Raw genomic sequence first — 17,142 nt, forward strand, 5'->3', positions numbered from 1 at the left:
TTTACAGCTGATCTTATTTTGTACTGTTATAAGAACATGCATTTTGGAAGTTTACATTTTAAAGCACGTTTATCATGATTATCACTCCTCCTTAATTATCATTTTAGCATCTGAATACTTAGTGTTAGCTCCTGTGTCTAGTTGTGTGTTGTTCAGTCTCCCCCTCAGCTCCCAGTGCCTGAACTGCTCAGGTAGCTAGGGGAGGTCTGCGAGTGCAGCTTGCATGACTGGGGACTCTGCTTCCTTTCTCTGGGTGATGATAAAGCAGAAAGAGACAGAGACACACACAGGATGTAGTGACACCGGGGCACAGGAAATGCAGAACCCCTGGGGTATTTTTCTTTCACCTGGGTAGAGTGAAATACAGAGCTGTCTGCATTCTTCTCATTTGAAAGTGACTTTTGCGGCAAGCCTGCAGCAGAAACACAAAACTACTCATCTCTGAAGAGCTGATGCCTTCGTAACTTCCCACCCGTACCTTGTTACGTGATTTACGTTACAGACAGACTTAATTAAATGGAATGCACTCCTTGCAAAGAACAAAAGGCCTTCCAAAAATTATATTTTTTACATTTTTGAACAAAGATTTAAACAGCTCTATCAAAATGCAATGAGAATTGAGACTGTTTTGCAGTGAAATAAGTCAGTGAAACAAATGAAGGGAACCTGCCCACCTGTGTCACTGACAGCTTAACTCATTGACTTTATTATCTATTCTCTTTTTTTTTTTAAAGATTTTATTTATCTGAGAGAGAGAGACAGAGAGAGCATGACAGGAGGGAGGGACAGAGGGAGAGGGAGAAGCAGGCTCCCCGCCAAGCAGGGAGCCGGATTATGGACTCGATCCCAGGACCCTGAGATCATGACCTGAGCCAAAGGCAGACGCTTAACCGACTGAGCTACCCAGGTGCCCCTATTATCTATTACCTTTTAATATAAAAAAACCTGTAAAGGTATTAATGACATATGAGACCTTGAAAAGTCGTGTAAATAAAACTAAAAGGTTTCTTTCTAATCTGAAAGTTACCAGCCTTATGATCAAGTTCCATAGGACTTGAAATAATAAAGTCAATCTGCCTTTGATAAAGAAGTTATGAAAAGGCAGAACTGATTGATACTATGTCTTTGAAATAAACCTGTCTGTTTGTGTCTCTGTTTCAAAGTTACGGGTTCCTCCGACTTTCTGTTCATTCCCCTGTTGAGCAGCGACAGAAGAATGATGGAACATGCAAATCCAGGGGCACCATCACTGTAATGTGGAGAGTTTTCGTGGGGCTTCATCACTAGACCATTATTCTGTAACATCTGAAAGAATTATCTTTACTCACTGTCTCCATTTCTTCACCTCTATCTCTTGCTTATCAACCTATTCATTATGGCTTACAGCCCCATCACTCCAAAGACGTTGCTCCCACTAAATTAATCAGTGGCCTCCATGTATTGAATCTAGCAGGCACTTTGCAATCCTTTGTCTTTTTTTCTTTCTGCAACATTCAGTGCTGTTGATCACTCTATCCTTAATTACTCTGTCTCTTCTTTTGGTGCCTATGACATGACACTCTCCTGATTTTCCCTCCATCTTCATTGTTCCTCTGTTTCCTTTGAGGGTCACTCTTCTCTACTTGGCTGTTAACGGAGAAGTTCATCAAGGCTTGGTTGGTTCCAAGTCCTTTCTCATATAAAACCATACCATCTTCTTAAATCATTTCAACCATGCCCGAGTTTTAGTTATGTAAGCTGGCTCACAAATTCATCTTCCCAGTCCAGGCAACTCTGTTTTCCAGGCTCTTACTTGACATTTTCACTTTAACAGTTCAAAGCACTTCAACGACATGCTTAAAGTAAACTCATGATCTCCCTCCCAGTCTCAGTGTTCCTGATCCTAGTGTACTATCTATTTTATGTGCAAGCCAGAAATCTAGGCATCAGTCCTGACATCTTCCCCTCTCTCACCTCCCACATCCAGTCCATCAACAAGTCCCGTCGATTTTCTTTTCCAAATATTCCTAGAATCCATCCAGTTCTCACTGTGTCTCTGCCTGTGCCTTCCCACCAAAGCCATCATCCTCTCTTGCTTGTGTTGCTAGAGGGGTTCACTGATTAATCTCCTAGTATTTTCATTGTTCCCCTCTAAGTCATTCTGTATCCTGAAATCTTTTCAAAACCGCAACTCTGAACTCTTAAGATAAAAACCAAAAGTCTCACCATGGCCTGCAGGCTCAGCATGGTCTGGCCCCTGTGTGTAGCTCCAGCCTCACTGTATGGCCTCCTCTTCCTTACTGTCTCTACTCCAGCCATTCTGGTCCCCTCTCAGTCCCTCATGCTGGCTGCGTGTATCAGTCAGGTTCAAGTCTGGAGACAGAACCCACATGGTTTATTTGAATGGGAGGAAGGTAATACAGAGAATTACTAAAACACTAGAAACACCAGGAGGAGGTTAATTACTAAAAGGGATCTAGACACGCAAGAGAGTAGTTACTATCTCTAGGAAGGTTGGACAATAAAGAGAGCCCTCCAATCCAAGACTGAGATTCTGCTCCCATCAAAGGTACGTGGCCATCAGAGGAACATGCAGCCTTATGGTGGCAAAACAACAACAAAAACTTGCAGAGCCTGGATCGGGCTGTTCTGTAGAATGTTACCACTGCCAGAGGGTGTAGGGAGACTGGCCCTGCTCAGAGCCACAGGGACTCGGAGAACGCAGCAGGGGTGCAGCCCAGAGCTCCTGTGACAAATAAGCATAATAAAGAACCAGACCGGGAAGAGAAGAGTATGCCTGCTCTCTTAGCATGCATGGTCACGTTATCGCCCTCCCCTGATAAAGCTAACATCCCGCTAGCCAGCAAAAGAGAATCGTTTGCAGGGGCCAGCTCCAGCACCACAAAGTGAGGCAAAGAAGGGGAGATTTGAGCTAAGAGACGGTAACTTGATAACTGGCACACAGTGCCCCCTCCTGCCTCCAAAGCCATCTCTGCCTGGACTGCACTTTGCTGCCTCCTTAACCTGGTTAGTTCACAGGCTTTCGGGTGAGCAGAGGTGATGCCTGGGGAATTACTAGCACAAAGTCAGCTACGCCAATGACAGACTTCAGAACACTGTGCACTTTTCTTTCATAACACTTATCACAGCTGTAATTCTACATTTGTTTGTGTGGCAGTTTGATTTATGTGTCTTTCTAATACCCAGCAAGTTCTGGAAAGACTGAGAGCACATCTGTCTTTAATCACCCTTGTAGTTCTGGCGCCTAAAACAGTTAACTGGACACGAGAGGCATTCGGACGAACAAGCCTTTCTCCATGGAAATATTAGTGATAGAATAATGTAAAGAAGTGTAGGTTGAATTTTGTGAAGTCACTATGCTACTTTTTAAAGACAATTATGAATTTTGTATTTCTGGTTTTAGAAGAAAATACTAATGAAGAAATTTGAGGGGCACCTGGGTGGCTCAGTCGTTAAGCGTCTGCCTTCGGCTCAGGTCATGATCCCAGGACTCTGGGATCGAGCCCCGCATCGGGCTCCCTGCTCTCCTGGGAGCCTGCTTCTCCCTCTCCCGCTCCCCCTGCTTATGTTCCCTCTCTCGCTGTGTGTCTCTCTCCATCAAACAAATAAATAAAATCTTTAAAAAAAATGTTTTTTTGAAAAATGAAGTAAGGTTTAAGGGGAAAAAAAATCCTACCTCCCTGAAACAACCACTGTTAAATTTCATTTCAGAATTTCTTAACTGCACAGATATATAGGATTTTTAAAAACAAATATTATTTAGTATGTGAACTTTTGTGTTCTTGTTACTTAACATGACATGATAAACATTACCTCATTTCTTTAAAACATGATTTTAATGGCCACACTGTGTTCTTATGAATTTGACATATTCCTTTTTATTCCCAAACTATTGTCCATGTGGATTGTTTCCATTTGTTTGCTATTGTAAATAATGCTGTAGTGAACATTTCTTATATATAAATCTTTATAAACAACTATAATGATTTCATTGGCATATTTTCTTAGAAATGGAATTTTGGGGTTCAAAGAATATGATTATTTTTGAAATTCTTAATATACTGCAGTCCAGAAAGATTGTACTAATCTCATTGTTTTTATTTGTAAAACTGATTAGTAGGGTGATGGAACACTTTAAGATGTTTCACTTCCATTTGCATTTCTCTTTTTGTGAATATTTAAGAACACTAAGATTATGATCAAAGAACTATTATTATTATTATCAGTTATCATAAAACACTAACATATTGACTTAATTACTTTTAGGTGAATGTAACATACTTTCAGGAACAGACATTAGCAATTTTAGGCATAATTTTATAACAACAAAATTATACTTTGTTTCTTTTTCAGTTTTTTTCTGAGTAGAACTGCTTTATAATACTGTGTTAATCATCATCAGACAACTGCTTTACTGTGTACAAGAGACTGTGCTTTACTGTGTATAGTAGGATCTTAACTCAGTGAGTTAAAATAATTTTTTTAGACCTACTCTTATATATAACACATTTCTTAAACTTGGATTTGAATTCTGGGTATACTTCTTTCAGTCTGCTTATAAATACATAAAGCTTTCCCTGAAAAGTAAAATCTAAAAAGAAAAAAGTGTTTTCAGAAACTTTCGAGTCTGAACACATACATGACTGTACATATATTATGAAAATCTTTGAAACCTAGTCCTATATTTCTCCCAAGAGGAAGATTTGTTTTCTTTGGTAATGTTAACAAAAAACAACCACCACAGTTTATGTTTTGCTCTGTAAAATAAATCCACACAAGAAGCAATCAAATGTGACCTATAATGAAGAGAAAGATGAGTCATTAGAAGCAGAACAATATTGCTCATGAATGAAGAAGCAAAATCTTCAACAAAATATTAGCAAGTTGAAGTAAGCAATATATAAAAAAGATAATGCATTATGATCAAGTGTGCTTTTTCCCCAAGAATGCAACATTGGCTTAACATGTAAAAACCGATTAATGTAATTTGCTATATTAATAAAATAAAAGGGAAAAACAATATGATCATCTCAATAAGTGAGACAAAATAAAATCACTTGGCAAAATAATAACTCCCAGAAAACTAGGAATATAAGAGAATTTCCTAATAAACATATGAAAAATCTGCTCTACAGTTAAGATCGTATTTAATAATAAATATTGGATACAGTTTCCCTAAGATCAAGAACAAGGCAGGGACACCTATTCTGCATTGTACTAGGGTTCCTAACCAGTTTAATAAGGCAAGGAAAGACTGGAAAGACAGACACTAAATTGCATTTACAGATGTCATTATTACCTATATAGAAAATTTTAAGAAACCTATAAAGACAAAAAAAAAACTAATAAGGAAATTAGCAAGGTAAGTAAGTATACAGTTCAATATATAAAAAATCAGTTGTATTTTTGTAGCCAACAATTGGGAAATGAAGTTTTTAAAAATATTATATACAGTAGCCTAAGACATCTCAAATACCCGGGAATAAATTTAACTAAAGATGCACAAGACACTAAGAACTATAAAACAATGCTGAGACCAATTAAAGAAAAGCTAAATAAATGGCATGATGTATCATGTTCAAAGATCAAAAGATGCAATATTGTTAAGATACTAATATCTCCAGATTGACTTATAGATTCAACTCAAGCCCAATCAAACTCCCATCAGATTTTTTGTAGAAATACACTGATTGCTTTTGTAGAAATAAGCTGATTCTTAAATTTACATTGAAATGCAAAGGACCTAAGTTAGCCCAAACAATCTTGACAAAGAAGAGCAAAGTTGGAGGACATATATTACCTGATATTAAGACTCATTAAATAGTTACAGTAAAAAAGACAGTGTGGTGTTAGGGGTGAGGATAGACAACTGCATGAGTGGAATAGAATGTAGTCCAAAAATAGAACACACATATATAGTCAATTGATTTTCAACAGAGGTGCCAACATAATTCGGTGGGGAAAGGTGAACTCAGATTGACTGCTATGGTCTTATGTTACTTTTTCACATTTTACATACTAGTTGTTAAGGGCAGGGTGACTATGTCCCATTTATCTCCTATGAATAAGCCAGGGCTTGCACATACCAGGTACTCCATATGTATCTGTTGAGTTAGATTGAATCAGAAATCAGAATGATACTCAGGAAGATGTATACCATATATGTTGGGATTTGATAAGTATTTTTAATAAAGGGAAGGCTCAGGTAATAGTTAAATTCAAAAACATATAAACTAGGAGCCATTTTTAGGATTAAATTAAAATGTATATAGTATTTATTGAGATCTGGGCAGATTAGGTGTTTCCAGAGATAACTTTTCTTTCCAAAATGTAACTACTTTGATTCGAGTATTTGATGAATATGGATAAAGACACAGCCAGAGATTCATATCAAACTAGGCTCCCTGTAACTAGAAGGGCCCCAGGCATGGAAAGTACCAGAATAATGCTCATTCATTCATTCATTCATTCAGTGTTCATCATGTACTTACTAGGCACCAAGCATATAGTGATGAACAAGACATACATCACTCTGTCACCACTTTTCTCATGTAGAAATTGCAGAGGATATTTTAAGGTTTCACTAAAATCAGAACTCTCTTAGTCTAGAATATAAATTAGTAGGGATGGCAGATTTTAGATCAATATCTCATGCTCTTTCTGATTTATATTAGTGTTACCCAATAGAAATATAATGTGAGCTACATATGTAATTTTAAAATTTCTATTAGCAAAATAAATAAATAAAATAAAATTTCTAGTAGCCACATTAAAAAAGTAAAAAGAAACAGGTAAATTTAGATTGGATAATATATTTTATCTAAATACACACAAAATATCATTTTGACATATGATCAATATTTTTTAAATTGTCAAATTAATATTTTTAATTCTTTTTTTTTTGTACTAAGGCTTCAAATCTCAGTGTGAATTTTACCCTTACAGCACATTTCAATTTAGTCAAGCCACATTTCAAATGTTGAATAACCACTTAGAGCTAGTGGCTACCTTATTGAACAGAGATTGGAATAAACTCTGAGTAAGCTACAGTCTGTTGAAGTTTATAAGTAGATTTCAGAAAGAGAACTGATGGTATTTCTGGCCATAATGTTAGAGGGAAATCACGGTATCCAGGAAAGGACCCCCATTATTCTGTTGCTAGAAATATCAGGATTTGTGGTTAAGATGAACCTAATTCTGTTATAGCTGAATAACTTACCACCAGCTTTCATCTGAAAGAGCCCCAGAGTTTTACTATATTTGGAGACAGATCTGTACAGCCAATGTGCAAATATATCCAAACCATCTTTGAGAGTTTCAGATCTTTCCAGTGTTCAGTGATTTCTACCAATAAGACAGCTTTTCAGGCCCCTAAAAAAAAAACCTGCTATTCATATTTCTCAATGAATTTTTGTTGGATGAATGATGAAATGAACCAGTAACCCACATACCAGTTCTCTGAGACACAAACAAAATATTTTCAGCTGTAGGTTAATGAACCCATGCTCATTTGCATGCTTGCCTTCCATTTAAAATTCTTATGCATCCAACAGAATAATGCTTTCCCTTCATTCTAAGATCGTTATTTCCATTAGGCTATAATATAAATCCCCTTATTTTCAAGAATAAGACTAATTTACTACACTGTGCACAATGCGCTATATTTTAGATTCTCAATTTATAACATTTCATCAAGGCTGAATCTTCACTAAGATTTAGAGAGGGAGTGAGTTGGAGCCTGCACTTAATCACTATTTTAACAAAACATTTACAGACTCATCAAAAAATTAGTTTTTCCTCTTATGCAGTAGAGTTTCTTTAGGTGGATGGTGCCATCCATCTTCACCTCAACAGAATCACCTGGCAAGTAGAATCCTGGACCCACTGCTGGATCAAAATCCCTGGAGGTGTTTTCTGGAAATTTGCATTTGTAACAAGTACTAAGGGAGAACTCAAGCACAATAAACCTTGATAACCACTGCCCTACACTGAAATTCTACTTTAGTATACTTAAAGATAAAATTGCATACTACCATTTAAATCTGTTTCACCACTGGAGGAAATGCTGTTTTCAGTACTTAATTTGTTCACTACCTTTGTTGAACATTTCATTGTGTATTGTAATTTCCCTTTAGAGAGTACTCATCATTAAGCCCATAAGATGTATGCTGTGCTTTTTTTTTTTTTTAAGACCTATTTATTTATCTTAGAGAGTGAGACCACGGCAGGGAGGGGCAGAGGGAGAGGGAGAGAGAGAATTCGAGCAGACTCCCCGCTGAGCATGGAGCCTGATGCAGGGCTCAATCTCATGACCCTGAGATTATGACCTGAGCCGAAATCAAGAGTCAGACGCTCAACCAACAGCCACCCAGGCACCCCTGTGCTTTCTTGATATATAAGTTATGAATGATGGATTCAACCAAAGTAAAATTTACACCTCTCTTAAATGTCTAAAATCAAATTGACTAGGACCCAGATGATAGTCTTTTGCACCCTCCCAGTATAGTCTCCAATTGTTTGTGGCAAGTATTAGGAAAGGTTCTTTGTTTTGTTGTGTCTTTTTCCTATGAAATCATTTTAAGGGTACTTTAATTCAGTCACAATTTTACAGATAGCTATTGAGCCAGACCCAAGGACTAGGGCTTCAAAAATGAATCAGATTTCAGTATTTGACTTCAAGGGAGTCCTAGCCTCCTCAAGGCAGGGATGAGGGGCAGACACATAAGCCCTGTGTTAAAATATAATGCAGTAAGTTTTTATGAGGTGCCACTGGAGTAGAGAGAAGTGAGGCAGGACGCAAAGGGACCGGGATTCATAGAGGTGGTGCTGTGCTCTGTTTGAGTGTGAGCTACAGTCAACCAAAAAGTGGAGTCATTCCTACAGGTGCATCCAGGACACAGGGAAGCTCAAAACATGGGTCTCCTGGATCCATACCTGCACTCTCTCTACTACACTCAGCTTTCTCCAAGAACCTGGCTTTCAAGAGCACTCTGGCTTCCCTTTTTTAACACCCAAAGCTCTCTCTGGTTGTAAGATGTTAAGGGTGATACATTTCCTTTTCCGGCCACTAAGATGCCATTTAATTCACTCCAGCAATAACTAAATAGAAACCTACCTTTAAAAGATGCTGAGAGCAATGTGCTGCTAATTTATTGCCACATCTATTAAAGCTCTAGAGACAATCTGACTCCCTAGATTTTAAATATAGTAGAGATATTATGTTTCCTGATTTAATCCCTCCATAGATTAAGTGAAATGATTATAGTACCTGTTGTCACTTCATTCTTGCCCTATCTGCAATCACTCTTCTGCCTTCATTAATTCAGAATAAAATACCACAAGACATTAATGTAGCACTTGGAGATAGGAAGGCTGCATTTTTATAGCCTCAATATGAAATCCTACTTAAAGATGCTTACACCTTTACTAAATGAGGAAAAAAAAAATCCAAAAATCTCTTCATCTCCTAATAACCTTCATTACGAGTGAGGAAACCAAGGCTCCAAGATGTTAAGTGGCTTGCCCAGGGCCACCGTATGAGTAATTACCAGAGCCAAAATGCCCACCCAGGTCTTCCAACTCCCAGCGCAAGGCTGTATTTCTAGGATATCCTCAAATCTTCTGGAGATTCTATTAAAGCAGTCTCTTCACTGTTTGCAACAGGGCATTATTGCCAACATGTAAACAAAAACAAAAATCTTGGCATTCCCCCATCACTTTCTCATCAGTGTTTTTAGTTTATCACTTCACAGTCATTATTTGGTGTTTTCTTACAGAAGGCAACAGACCACTGCAACAGAAACTATCCTTAGATGGGAACCCCAAACCTATACATGGAACACCAGAGAGGTCAGATGGCCTACAGTGGTCAGCTGAGCAGCCTTGTAACCCAAGCAAGCCTAAGGCAAAAACATCTCCTGTTAAGTCCAATACCCCTGCAGCTCATCTTGAAATAAAGCCAGATGAGTTGGCAAAGAAAAGAGGTAAAGTGATTTCTTTTGCACAAATGATTCAACACATTTTGCACACTCAGAGAAGTGCCAGAATGAAAGAATTTTCCAAAGGATGCTGCTTAGTGAAGAGAGATGCACATGCAATTGCATTTCTTTCTGTGACCCACATAGTTTAAAAAGTAGATGTGATTCCTCCCATGTTCGTCAAAGGTCTCAAATGTTTAAGAGGAATTACATCCCTTTCTCTGCCCCTCTGTGGTCATTCTTCTCTTCGTAGGCATGGATAAATTTGCACCACGAATCCTTTGTACCCTCATATTTTATGAAGCAAACATTAATGTGGGAGCCCTTTTAGTAATGTGACTGCCGAATGTTTCCCTGGCACACATGTTCTTAACTTGCACTGAATGAAGATGAATCTAGAGGCTGATATGACCTTCCTCATGTAAATTCAGTTCTGCGTTAACCTTGCAGACAGTGTAACCCCGAAAGAGGATTTTATAATTGACACACTATGTTTTTATTATATTTTGAACTTAGTTATACTTTACACATAACTGGTATTAAACACGAAAGGGGCTAAATCACATCCTCTCTGATTCCCAGAGGATGAAATGATATTCTTCTCATTCAGCCTCAGTTGTATCTGATTTCCTTCGCTTTGGTTTGATAGACTTTCTTACTTCTCTTGAGGGAGAGTTCTTTCTTCTAAGAAACGTGGCCTTGTTGGGATCCGTACAATTTGCCCATTTGCTCTGCCCTATCTGTGTACCTTGGTGATGGTTTCAGGAGATCAGGCGAGATTGGCAGCCATTGAGCAGCTCTGAGTGCTGCTGCTCTAATTACAGGCCTGGCTCAGGACTGATGGGGCCAGAGCCAGCGTACCTGGCACCAGTGCTCCCTCCCCTCCTGAGCTCATTTGTACCTCTCCCAATCTCCATCTCCTTTTCCTCATCCAAAAGCCCTGCTGGCTTTTAACCACACAGAGTGGTGAGAGCCAGCGGCACGAATGGTCTTCAGACATAATCAGATTCTAAGAAACTGTCGTCTATAATAGAACATAATGATCAGAGCCTCTTTCCAAAGCACAAGGGAGGCACGTGTGCCCAAAATGGCCCGCCCGCAGCACCCACTAGTCAAACCACAGCACCAGTCACCCGCTGTGGATTTTTAAAAGTCTGGGTTATAAACACAGAAACATCTTCTTGACAGAACTTTTTTCTTTTTTCATTGAAAAACAAAAGATAAATCTCTCTCTTTTTATTAGGGGTAGGGGAGTTAGCTGCTTTTGTTGTTGTTGTTTAGCTCAGATAGAAAAAGATAAAGTGTTCAATTTAACATTTTTTTCATGACATTACTTTTAGGCCCAAACATTGAGAAATCGGTGAAGGATTTGCAACGCTGCACTGTGTCTCTAACGAGATACCGTGTCATGATCAAGGAAGAAGTGGATAGTTCAGTGAAGAAGATCAAAGCTGCCTTTGCTGAATTACACAACTGGTGAGTAATTCGACTTAGAAACTATAAACTTACGGCACTTGAGCTGTTCCTACAGGTAAAAGCATCTGATGGGAAATGTTGTTTATTTAATACGTAAACATCACAGAACAACTCAGCAAATTTTTTTAAGTCCTGCAGGCAGAGGCCTATATCTTGGGAATAAAAAAGAAGGGAAAATGTTTGAATAAGAAGAAACCCGATACACATAATTCACTGGAGTTTGAAGTTGGCCCCAAAGTATATGAATGATGTAGAACACAACCTCAACAAATGATATTTTTGACAAATCCCTGGAAGGCTAATATCATGAATGCCACTGAGAAAAAAATATTTTCCAGCCTTATCATTATAAAATAAGAAAGACTCCCTTAACAAAACTCAGAAACATCTTAAGCAAGCTTAGTGATAGAATCCCATTCTTGGGTATCTTGAGACTGGAATTAAGAAATGATACACTGGTGTGGTTTTGGTCCTGCCCTGCCCCACTCTGCAACTGATGTTGATGGGAGACATTTCTTTGAGCTCTGTATATTTGCTCACGTGCACGACTGAAATGAAGTATCTACTGGTAAAGGTTAAGTTACTGTCAGTAGAAAAAGTTCTCAGTGTATCAGTCAAGACTCTTCCAGTTTCATGTGACAGAAACCCAAGTCACACTAGTTCACAACAAAGGATAATTTATTGGCTGATGTACATGAAAAATCCAGAAGATTCCTTTAGGCAAATTTGGTTCTAAGCCCAAATTATGTTCTGAGAATTCAGTTTCTCTCTCACTCCCTCCCTTTCTCCTTTTCTCCTTCTCTCCTTCCTTTCCTCTTTCAGCATCTCCTACAATCTCCTGGCTCTGCTTATTCTTGGCTTGATTCTTAGGTATGATCTCTCCATGTGGTAGCAAAGATGACCCCCTAGCAGCTCCCAGCTTACGTAATCCTTAGTCCCTGTGATCTGAAAGAGAGCTTTGTCTCCACCAGTTCCAGCAAAAGTCCAAGGGCTCATTCACATTGGCTGGGCTGGGTCATGTATCTGTCCCTAAACCGGTCGCTGTGGCAAGAGGGACAGTCTCCCCACTAGCCAGGCCAGGGCCATGTGCCCACCACAGAGTTAGTGGTCGGGTGAGCCCCACCTGAATCTCATGGACTGAGAGTTGAAGAGCTGTGGTTTCCTGAAGGAAAATCAGGGTGCTAAAGAGAAAACATATAAAGACAAGAAAAACATATCCACAGTACCCAGGCTCACATGTGTTCTCTGTACCTCATTGGCTCTCCATGATTCTAGAATTTGATCCCATGTTCTACATAGCTGTCCTTTTCAAGTCCTTTCTTTGACACAGATGCGCTTCTTAGCAGATTATAGAGTTGTATAAAACCAAGGATTACGCTTAACATAATCTAGAAGTCTTGAATTTTAAACCGTCTGCTACATATAATATAAGATCCCAGTGTGCATAATGTATCAGAGACTTGAAAAAAAAAATCAGAGACTGAATGATCCCTCATTCAGTGAGGGATCATTTCCCCTCTACCCAGTCATGTCATCTCCACCTTAGTGGAACTCTTCTCTGTCTGATCAGATGATAAACTAATTGTTCAAAGCAAACTGCAGGAATATGTTTGAAAGTCCTTAGAGAAGATAAAGGTGCTATACAAACAAAAGGTGTTATTAGTATTACTGATTTTTAAATTTTCTAGTTCTGTGATTTTTTAAATCTATCCTTAAGTTACCCTAATATATATATATAAGCACACTCAACTTCCAGGCCTGTTCTCCAGAGCCAGAGTCAGCAAACTTTATCTATAAAGCGCAAGCTTGTAAATATTTTGAGCTTTACAGCCGGCCGTGTCTCTGTGCAACTACTCAGTTCTACTGTTGTGGCATGAAATGCAGAGAGGCGGTGGACCAGATTCGGCTCGCGGGGGTCGTAGTTTCCTAGTCTCTGGAGGCATTAGTAAACTGCTCAGGGAAGACCACTCTGTCTTACTCTTTTGTGTGGTATTTTAGAGTAAACTCTTCCTCTGGGGCCTCTGTATGATACCTTCCCTCTGAGTGACTCACACACTAATTGACAAAATGTAGCACTGACCTCAAGTTACCTCTCTCCTCCAGCTGCTTGGAGTACTTTTTTTTTTTTTTATTTCCTTAGTAAAACGAGCACCACATGGGTCACGAGACATCTTGAGATTTATAACTGATTCTCTGTGTTTCACTCAAGACCTGGAAGTGTGGTGCCAGGGCAGGCAGCACCCAGGGAAGTTGTGTATCTTTTCTCAGCTTGTGGGTCACATTTTGTTTTAAACTGCTGGGTAGGATCGCTTCTGAATGAACTCTGCCAGGCAGCACTGCTGTTTAAAAGTCACCTCCTAACAAATGGCACTTTTCCTCCAAACGGAAGAAGAAGAAATAGAGATGAACCATTTTCTATGTGCTGTTACTACAAAAATGCGTAAACACCAGTGCTTGCTTTCCGATCTAACCTTTAATAAAAATGATGCCAAAATAAGTACATACATGTTAGCTTAAACATAAAACAAAAGGAATTCTTTCTCATCGACCATCAGCAGGCATTTCTGCCAAACGGAAAAACGTTACCTCTCTCTTCCAAACAAGCCTGCAGCCTAGCCTAAGCGACGTGATTGATGTACTTGGATAAAGTCCTCCTCTCATTTTCTGAGGGGGAGAAATGGATGAATTTCAGGGATTGGGCTGCTCTTAAAAAATAACAGGTCACAGAATTGAAGAAGGCAGCTTGCATGTTTTCAAAAATGAAGTTTTCCTCTTGGGGGTGTAATCTTGGACTCCAGGCATTAGAGAAAATTTTGAATGCAGCGTCATTCATTTAATAGAGTCAGACCCTCAGGATTACCTTGTAAGGCGTATCCAGATGCGGAAGATGTGGGACAAGGCCTCTGGAGATTTCCCAAACGAGTGATGGTTCGGAGAGAGACTTGAACCCACCCTGGGCACAAGCTACATTGCACTTCTAGCTTCCTCTCTCCTTGCTTCGGGCCATCCGGCGCCCTCACCAGAGCCTTCAACGGGCACTGCGTGGAGCTTAGAAATAAACAGACACTCTCAGTTAAGACATTCTAAACATTCACTTTGCCGGGCTTCAGGAGGTGAATCCTTCCTGATCAAGTTCTCCAAAAGCCTGCTGGGATTCACGGGCACGATGATTTAGGGAGACTGGGAGAAAGCACTTGCTTGCACATGCCCAGTCCCCGGTGAGCACGCATCTGAATAAAATGAACCCAGTGCTTTTTGGACTCAGCCTGGCCATGAAGAACGCTTTATTCAGTACAGTTACTGAAGAAAACCATGAAGTAGCTCAAAGTTGGCCTGCGACCAGGACACAGTTACATAAGGCTGAATGATCATTACATGGATCATTCTCATTTTCCCATAAAGAATTGGGGATCCGAGAGGGCACCAAAGATGACATGATGCTCTCACGCAGTCTTAACGGAAAATAAATTTTGAAACATGAGTGTCTGTGTGAAAAGTCACATCAGGAAGTAACATGAAACAGCTGGTTTCCTTTCTATATGATTGGCCCCCTACCACAACTGGAAAATATTCATCCTTTGGAATCCTAGCTGCCAGATATAATTGCTTTGTGTGCAGACTAGTCTAGCTTCTCATCACAAATGTGTGTGTGTGCGTGTCCAAGTTGATGGTGCAGGCTTAAAATGAACAATAAACATTAAATTCAAAAAACATCAAGGAAGGAGAATAATCCTCGATAGCTGTGCCATATGCTGGGGGAGGAAGTATTCCAAAACAGGGCTGTAAAAATTGCTAGGTGCTATTGTCAATTTAACATCTAATTAAAAGCACTCCTAAAGGAAATGGAAGATGGTAATGAGCCAGAGGGTAGAGCTTGTGCTGGGGATGGGGTAACAGTGTCATAGAGAATGGAGGCTGGGAGGAACAATATTTTTAGGCTGCTTTGCTTTCAGGTAGGAAAGGGAAATCAGTCCAAGCATGCGTCCTTATACCTCATGTTTAATTTTTCCTGAAGCAACGCCAGGTCTTACTTCAGCAGAATTTGGAGTAGGTCAGGAGTTCCAGGCCCTGCTCGCCCCCACACCCCTAGCCCTTGCTTTCCTCTTTCTCTCCACCTTGGGGTGTCCTCCCCCACAGCAAAGACAGGTGCTCCCTGCGGGCCAGGGGCTCCTCCCCACGACACCACTCACTACAAGATAAACTTGTACCCGGCCCCCATATCACTTTCCTTTTTTTCTTAGTAACGATTGACACTAACCCTAACCTCATCCTTCTGATGACCGTGGGTCCTCCTTCCCAAAGTGATATATTTAATTCTTATGTTAACAGAGCGTTGAGACCCTCTCCATCAGCCAAAGGAATAAGCCTACAAGTGAGAATTTCAGGCTGCAAAAAAAGCTATTCCGAAATGAAGTCTGTCTTCCAGCATCCCTCAAATCTCACTCCGAAGTGGGCCTCTTGTCTGCCGTGGAAGCTTCGTGGTAGCCAAGCAAAACCACACACAGACCACCAGGGTAGTCAGCAGGGTGGCCCCACACACCGACCAGATAAGCATCCCTGTGACATTTTAAACATTGTGTCCTTTTTCTGAGAAGGCCTCCCGAAGGGGAAATTGCCAGTGGGGCCTTCCAGAACAAGCGAGGCAGCCCTGTGTCCCACATTCCCAGTCTGCTGCTCCTTGGGCGCCCAAATCATGTACAAATCTTGGAACATACAGCCTTGGAATGACTTCAATTCGAGTCCAAATGAGACAATTTTTCTTTCCTTGCAGGTTTATCACATAGCAGGATTCTTTCCTCCTGGGTTGGTTCTCCCCAGCCCACCCCTTACATTCCCCAAACTTTTAGCTGATTTTTTGTTAATACGTGGCTTTCCATTTGATGCTAAAAGCCTGGTTTTCCTGTGCTCTTGGAGTTTTTTATTTGTTCTCTTAGTGAATAACCTAACATTGACTGAAAGATGGTGCTTTCTTATCAGTGCCGCAGGAAATTTTAAACGTAAACTTTCTAGCTACATTACATTACACTTTTGTCTCCTCAAGACCAGAAAACCGGTTATATTGAAGTGTAGCAAATTGAGGGCTTGGCGTTTTTGTCTATTTGCATTACAGAATTCAACTCAGTCCTGAGGAGAAAATGGAAAAATGAAGAACCAGAAGTTGTTGCTAATAGCAGGCAGGCACTCTCATTAGCCATTATGTCTCTCCCTGAGTCTTTTTCTCATTTTGTCATAAAACCGAATGTCACGGTGGGGACTAGAATTAGGATGAAGTATGTAAAGATACAGTAGGGAGCTGTTTCATTAAGGGTCTGTTTAGAGGATTATTATTTCTCTTTGGCTTCGGCCAGGTGGCAATATTCCTGGGTGCTCCTGGGCTCACATGGCCTGTGTCCAGCCACTGTCACGCTGGTGACATCTGCAGCCATGCTGGCCCTTGAGCTACTTAAGCTGAAGGAAAACCGGTCTCTCTGCCCCTTAGGGTGCAGTCATGGTGGAGCAAATATTTGGTGACCATCTAATTAGCTGAATCATGGAAACTGTGGCGCTGTGTATACCTTGATGGGTGAGTACAGGAAAAATACGTCTTAGTTGAAGCGGTTTCTAGAATCAGAGTAGATGCCGTGACAACAAGCAAACTTGGTTTTTGAGTTCGGTCACATGGAAGACATTGACATAAGCCCAGATAATG

At 40.0% G+C, this 17,142-nt stretch overlaps 1 protein-coding gene across 7 annotated transcripts in view; it reads left to right on the top strand.

The window, feature by feature from the left end:
• SPATS2L (spermatogenesis associated serine rich 2 like) overlaps nt 1–17,142 on the top strand; it is a 160,018-nt gene that overhangs the window by 113,546 nt on the left and 29,330 nt on the right. For 6 of the 7 annotated variants that reach the window (XM_027589995.1, XM_027590001.1, XM_027590000.2 and 3 more), the window contains 2 exons: nt 9,777–9,983; nt 11,318–11,453. In XM_027589995.1, coding sequence (XP_027445796.1) covers nt 9,777–9,983; nt 11,318–11,453 — 343 coding nt within the window. The remainder of the gene's footprint in view (nt 1–9,776; nt 9,984–11,317; nt 11,454–17,142) is intronic. The other variant, XM_027589999.1, reaches the window with a different exon arrangement.

The sequence above is a fragment of the Zalophus californianus genome, chromosome 3 (genome assembly GCF_009762305.2).
Source record: "Zalophus californianus isolate mZalCal1 chromosome 3, mZalCal1.pri.v2, whole genome shotgun sequence".
Taxonomy (NCBI): Eukaryota; Metazoa; Chordata; class Mammalia; order Carnivora; family Otariidae; genus Zalophus; species Zalophus californianus.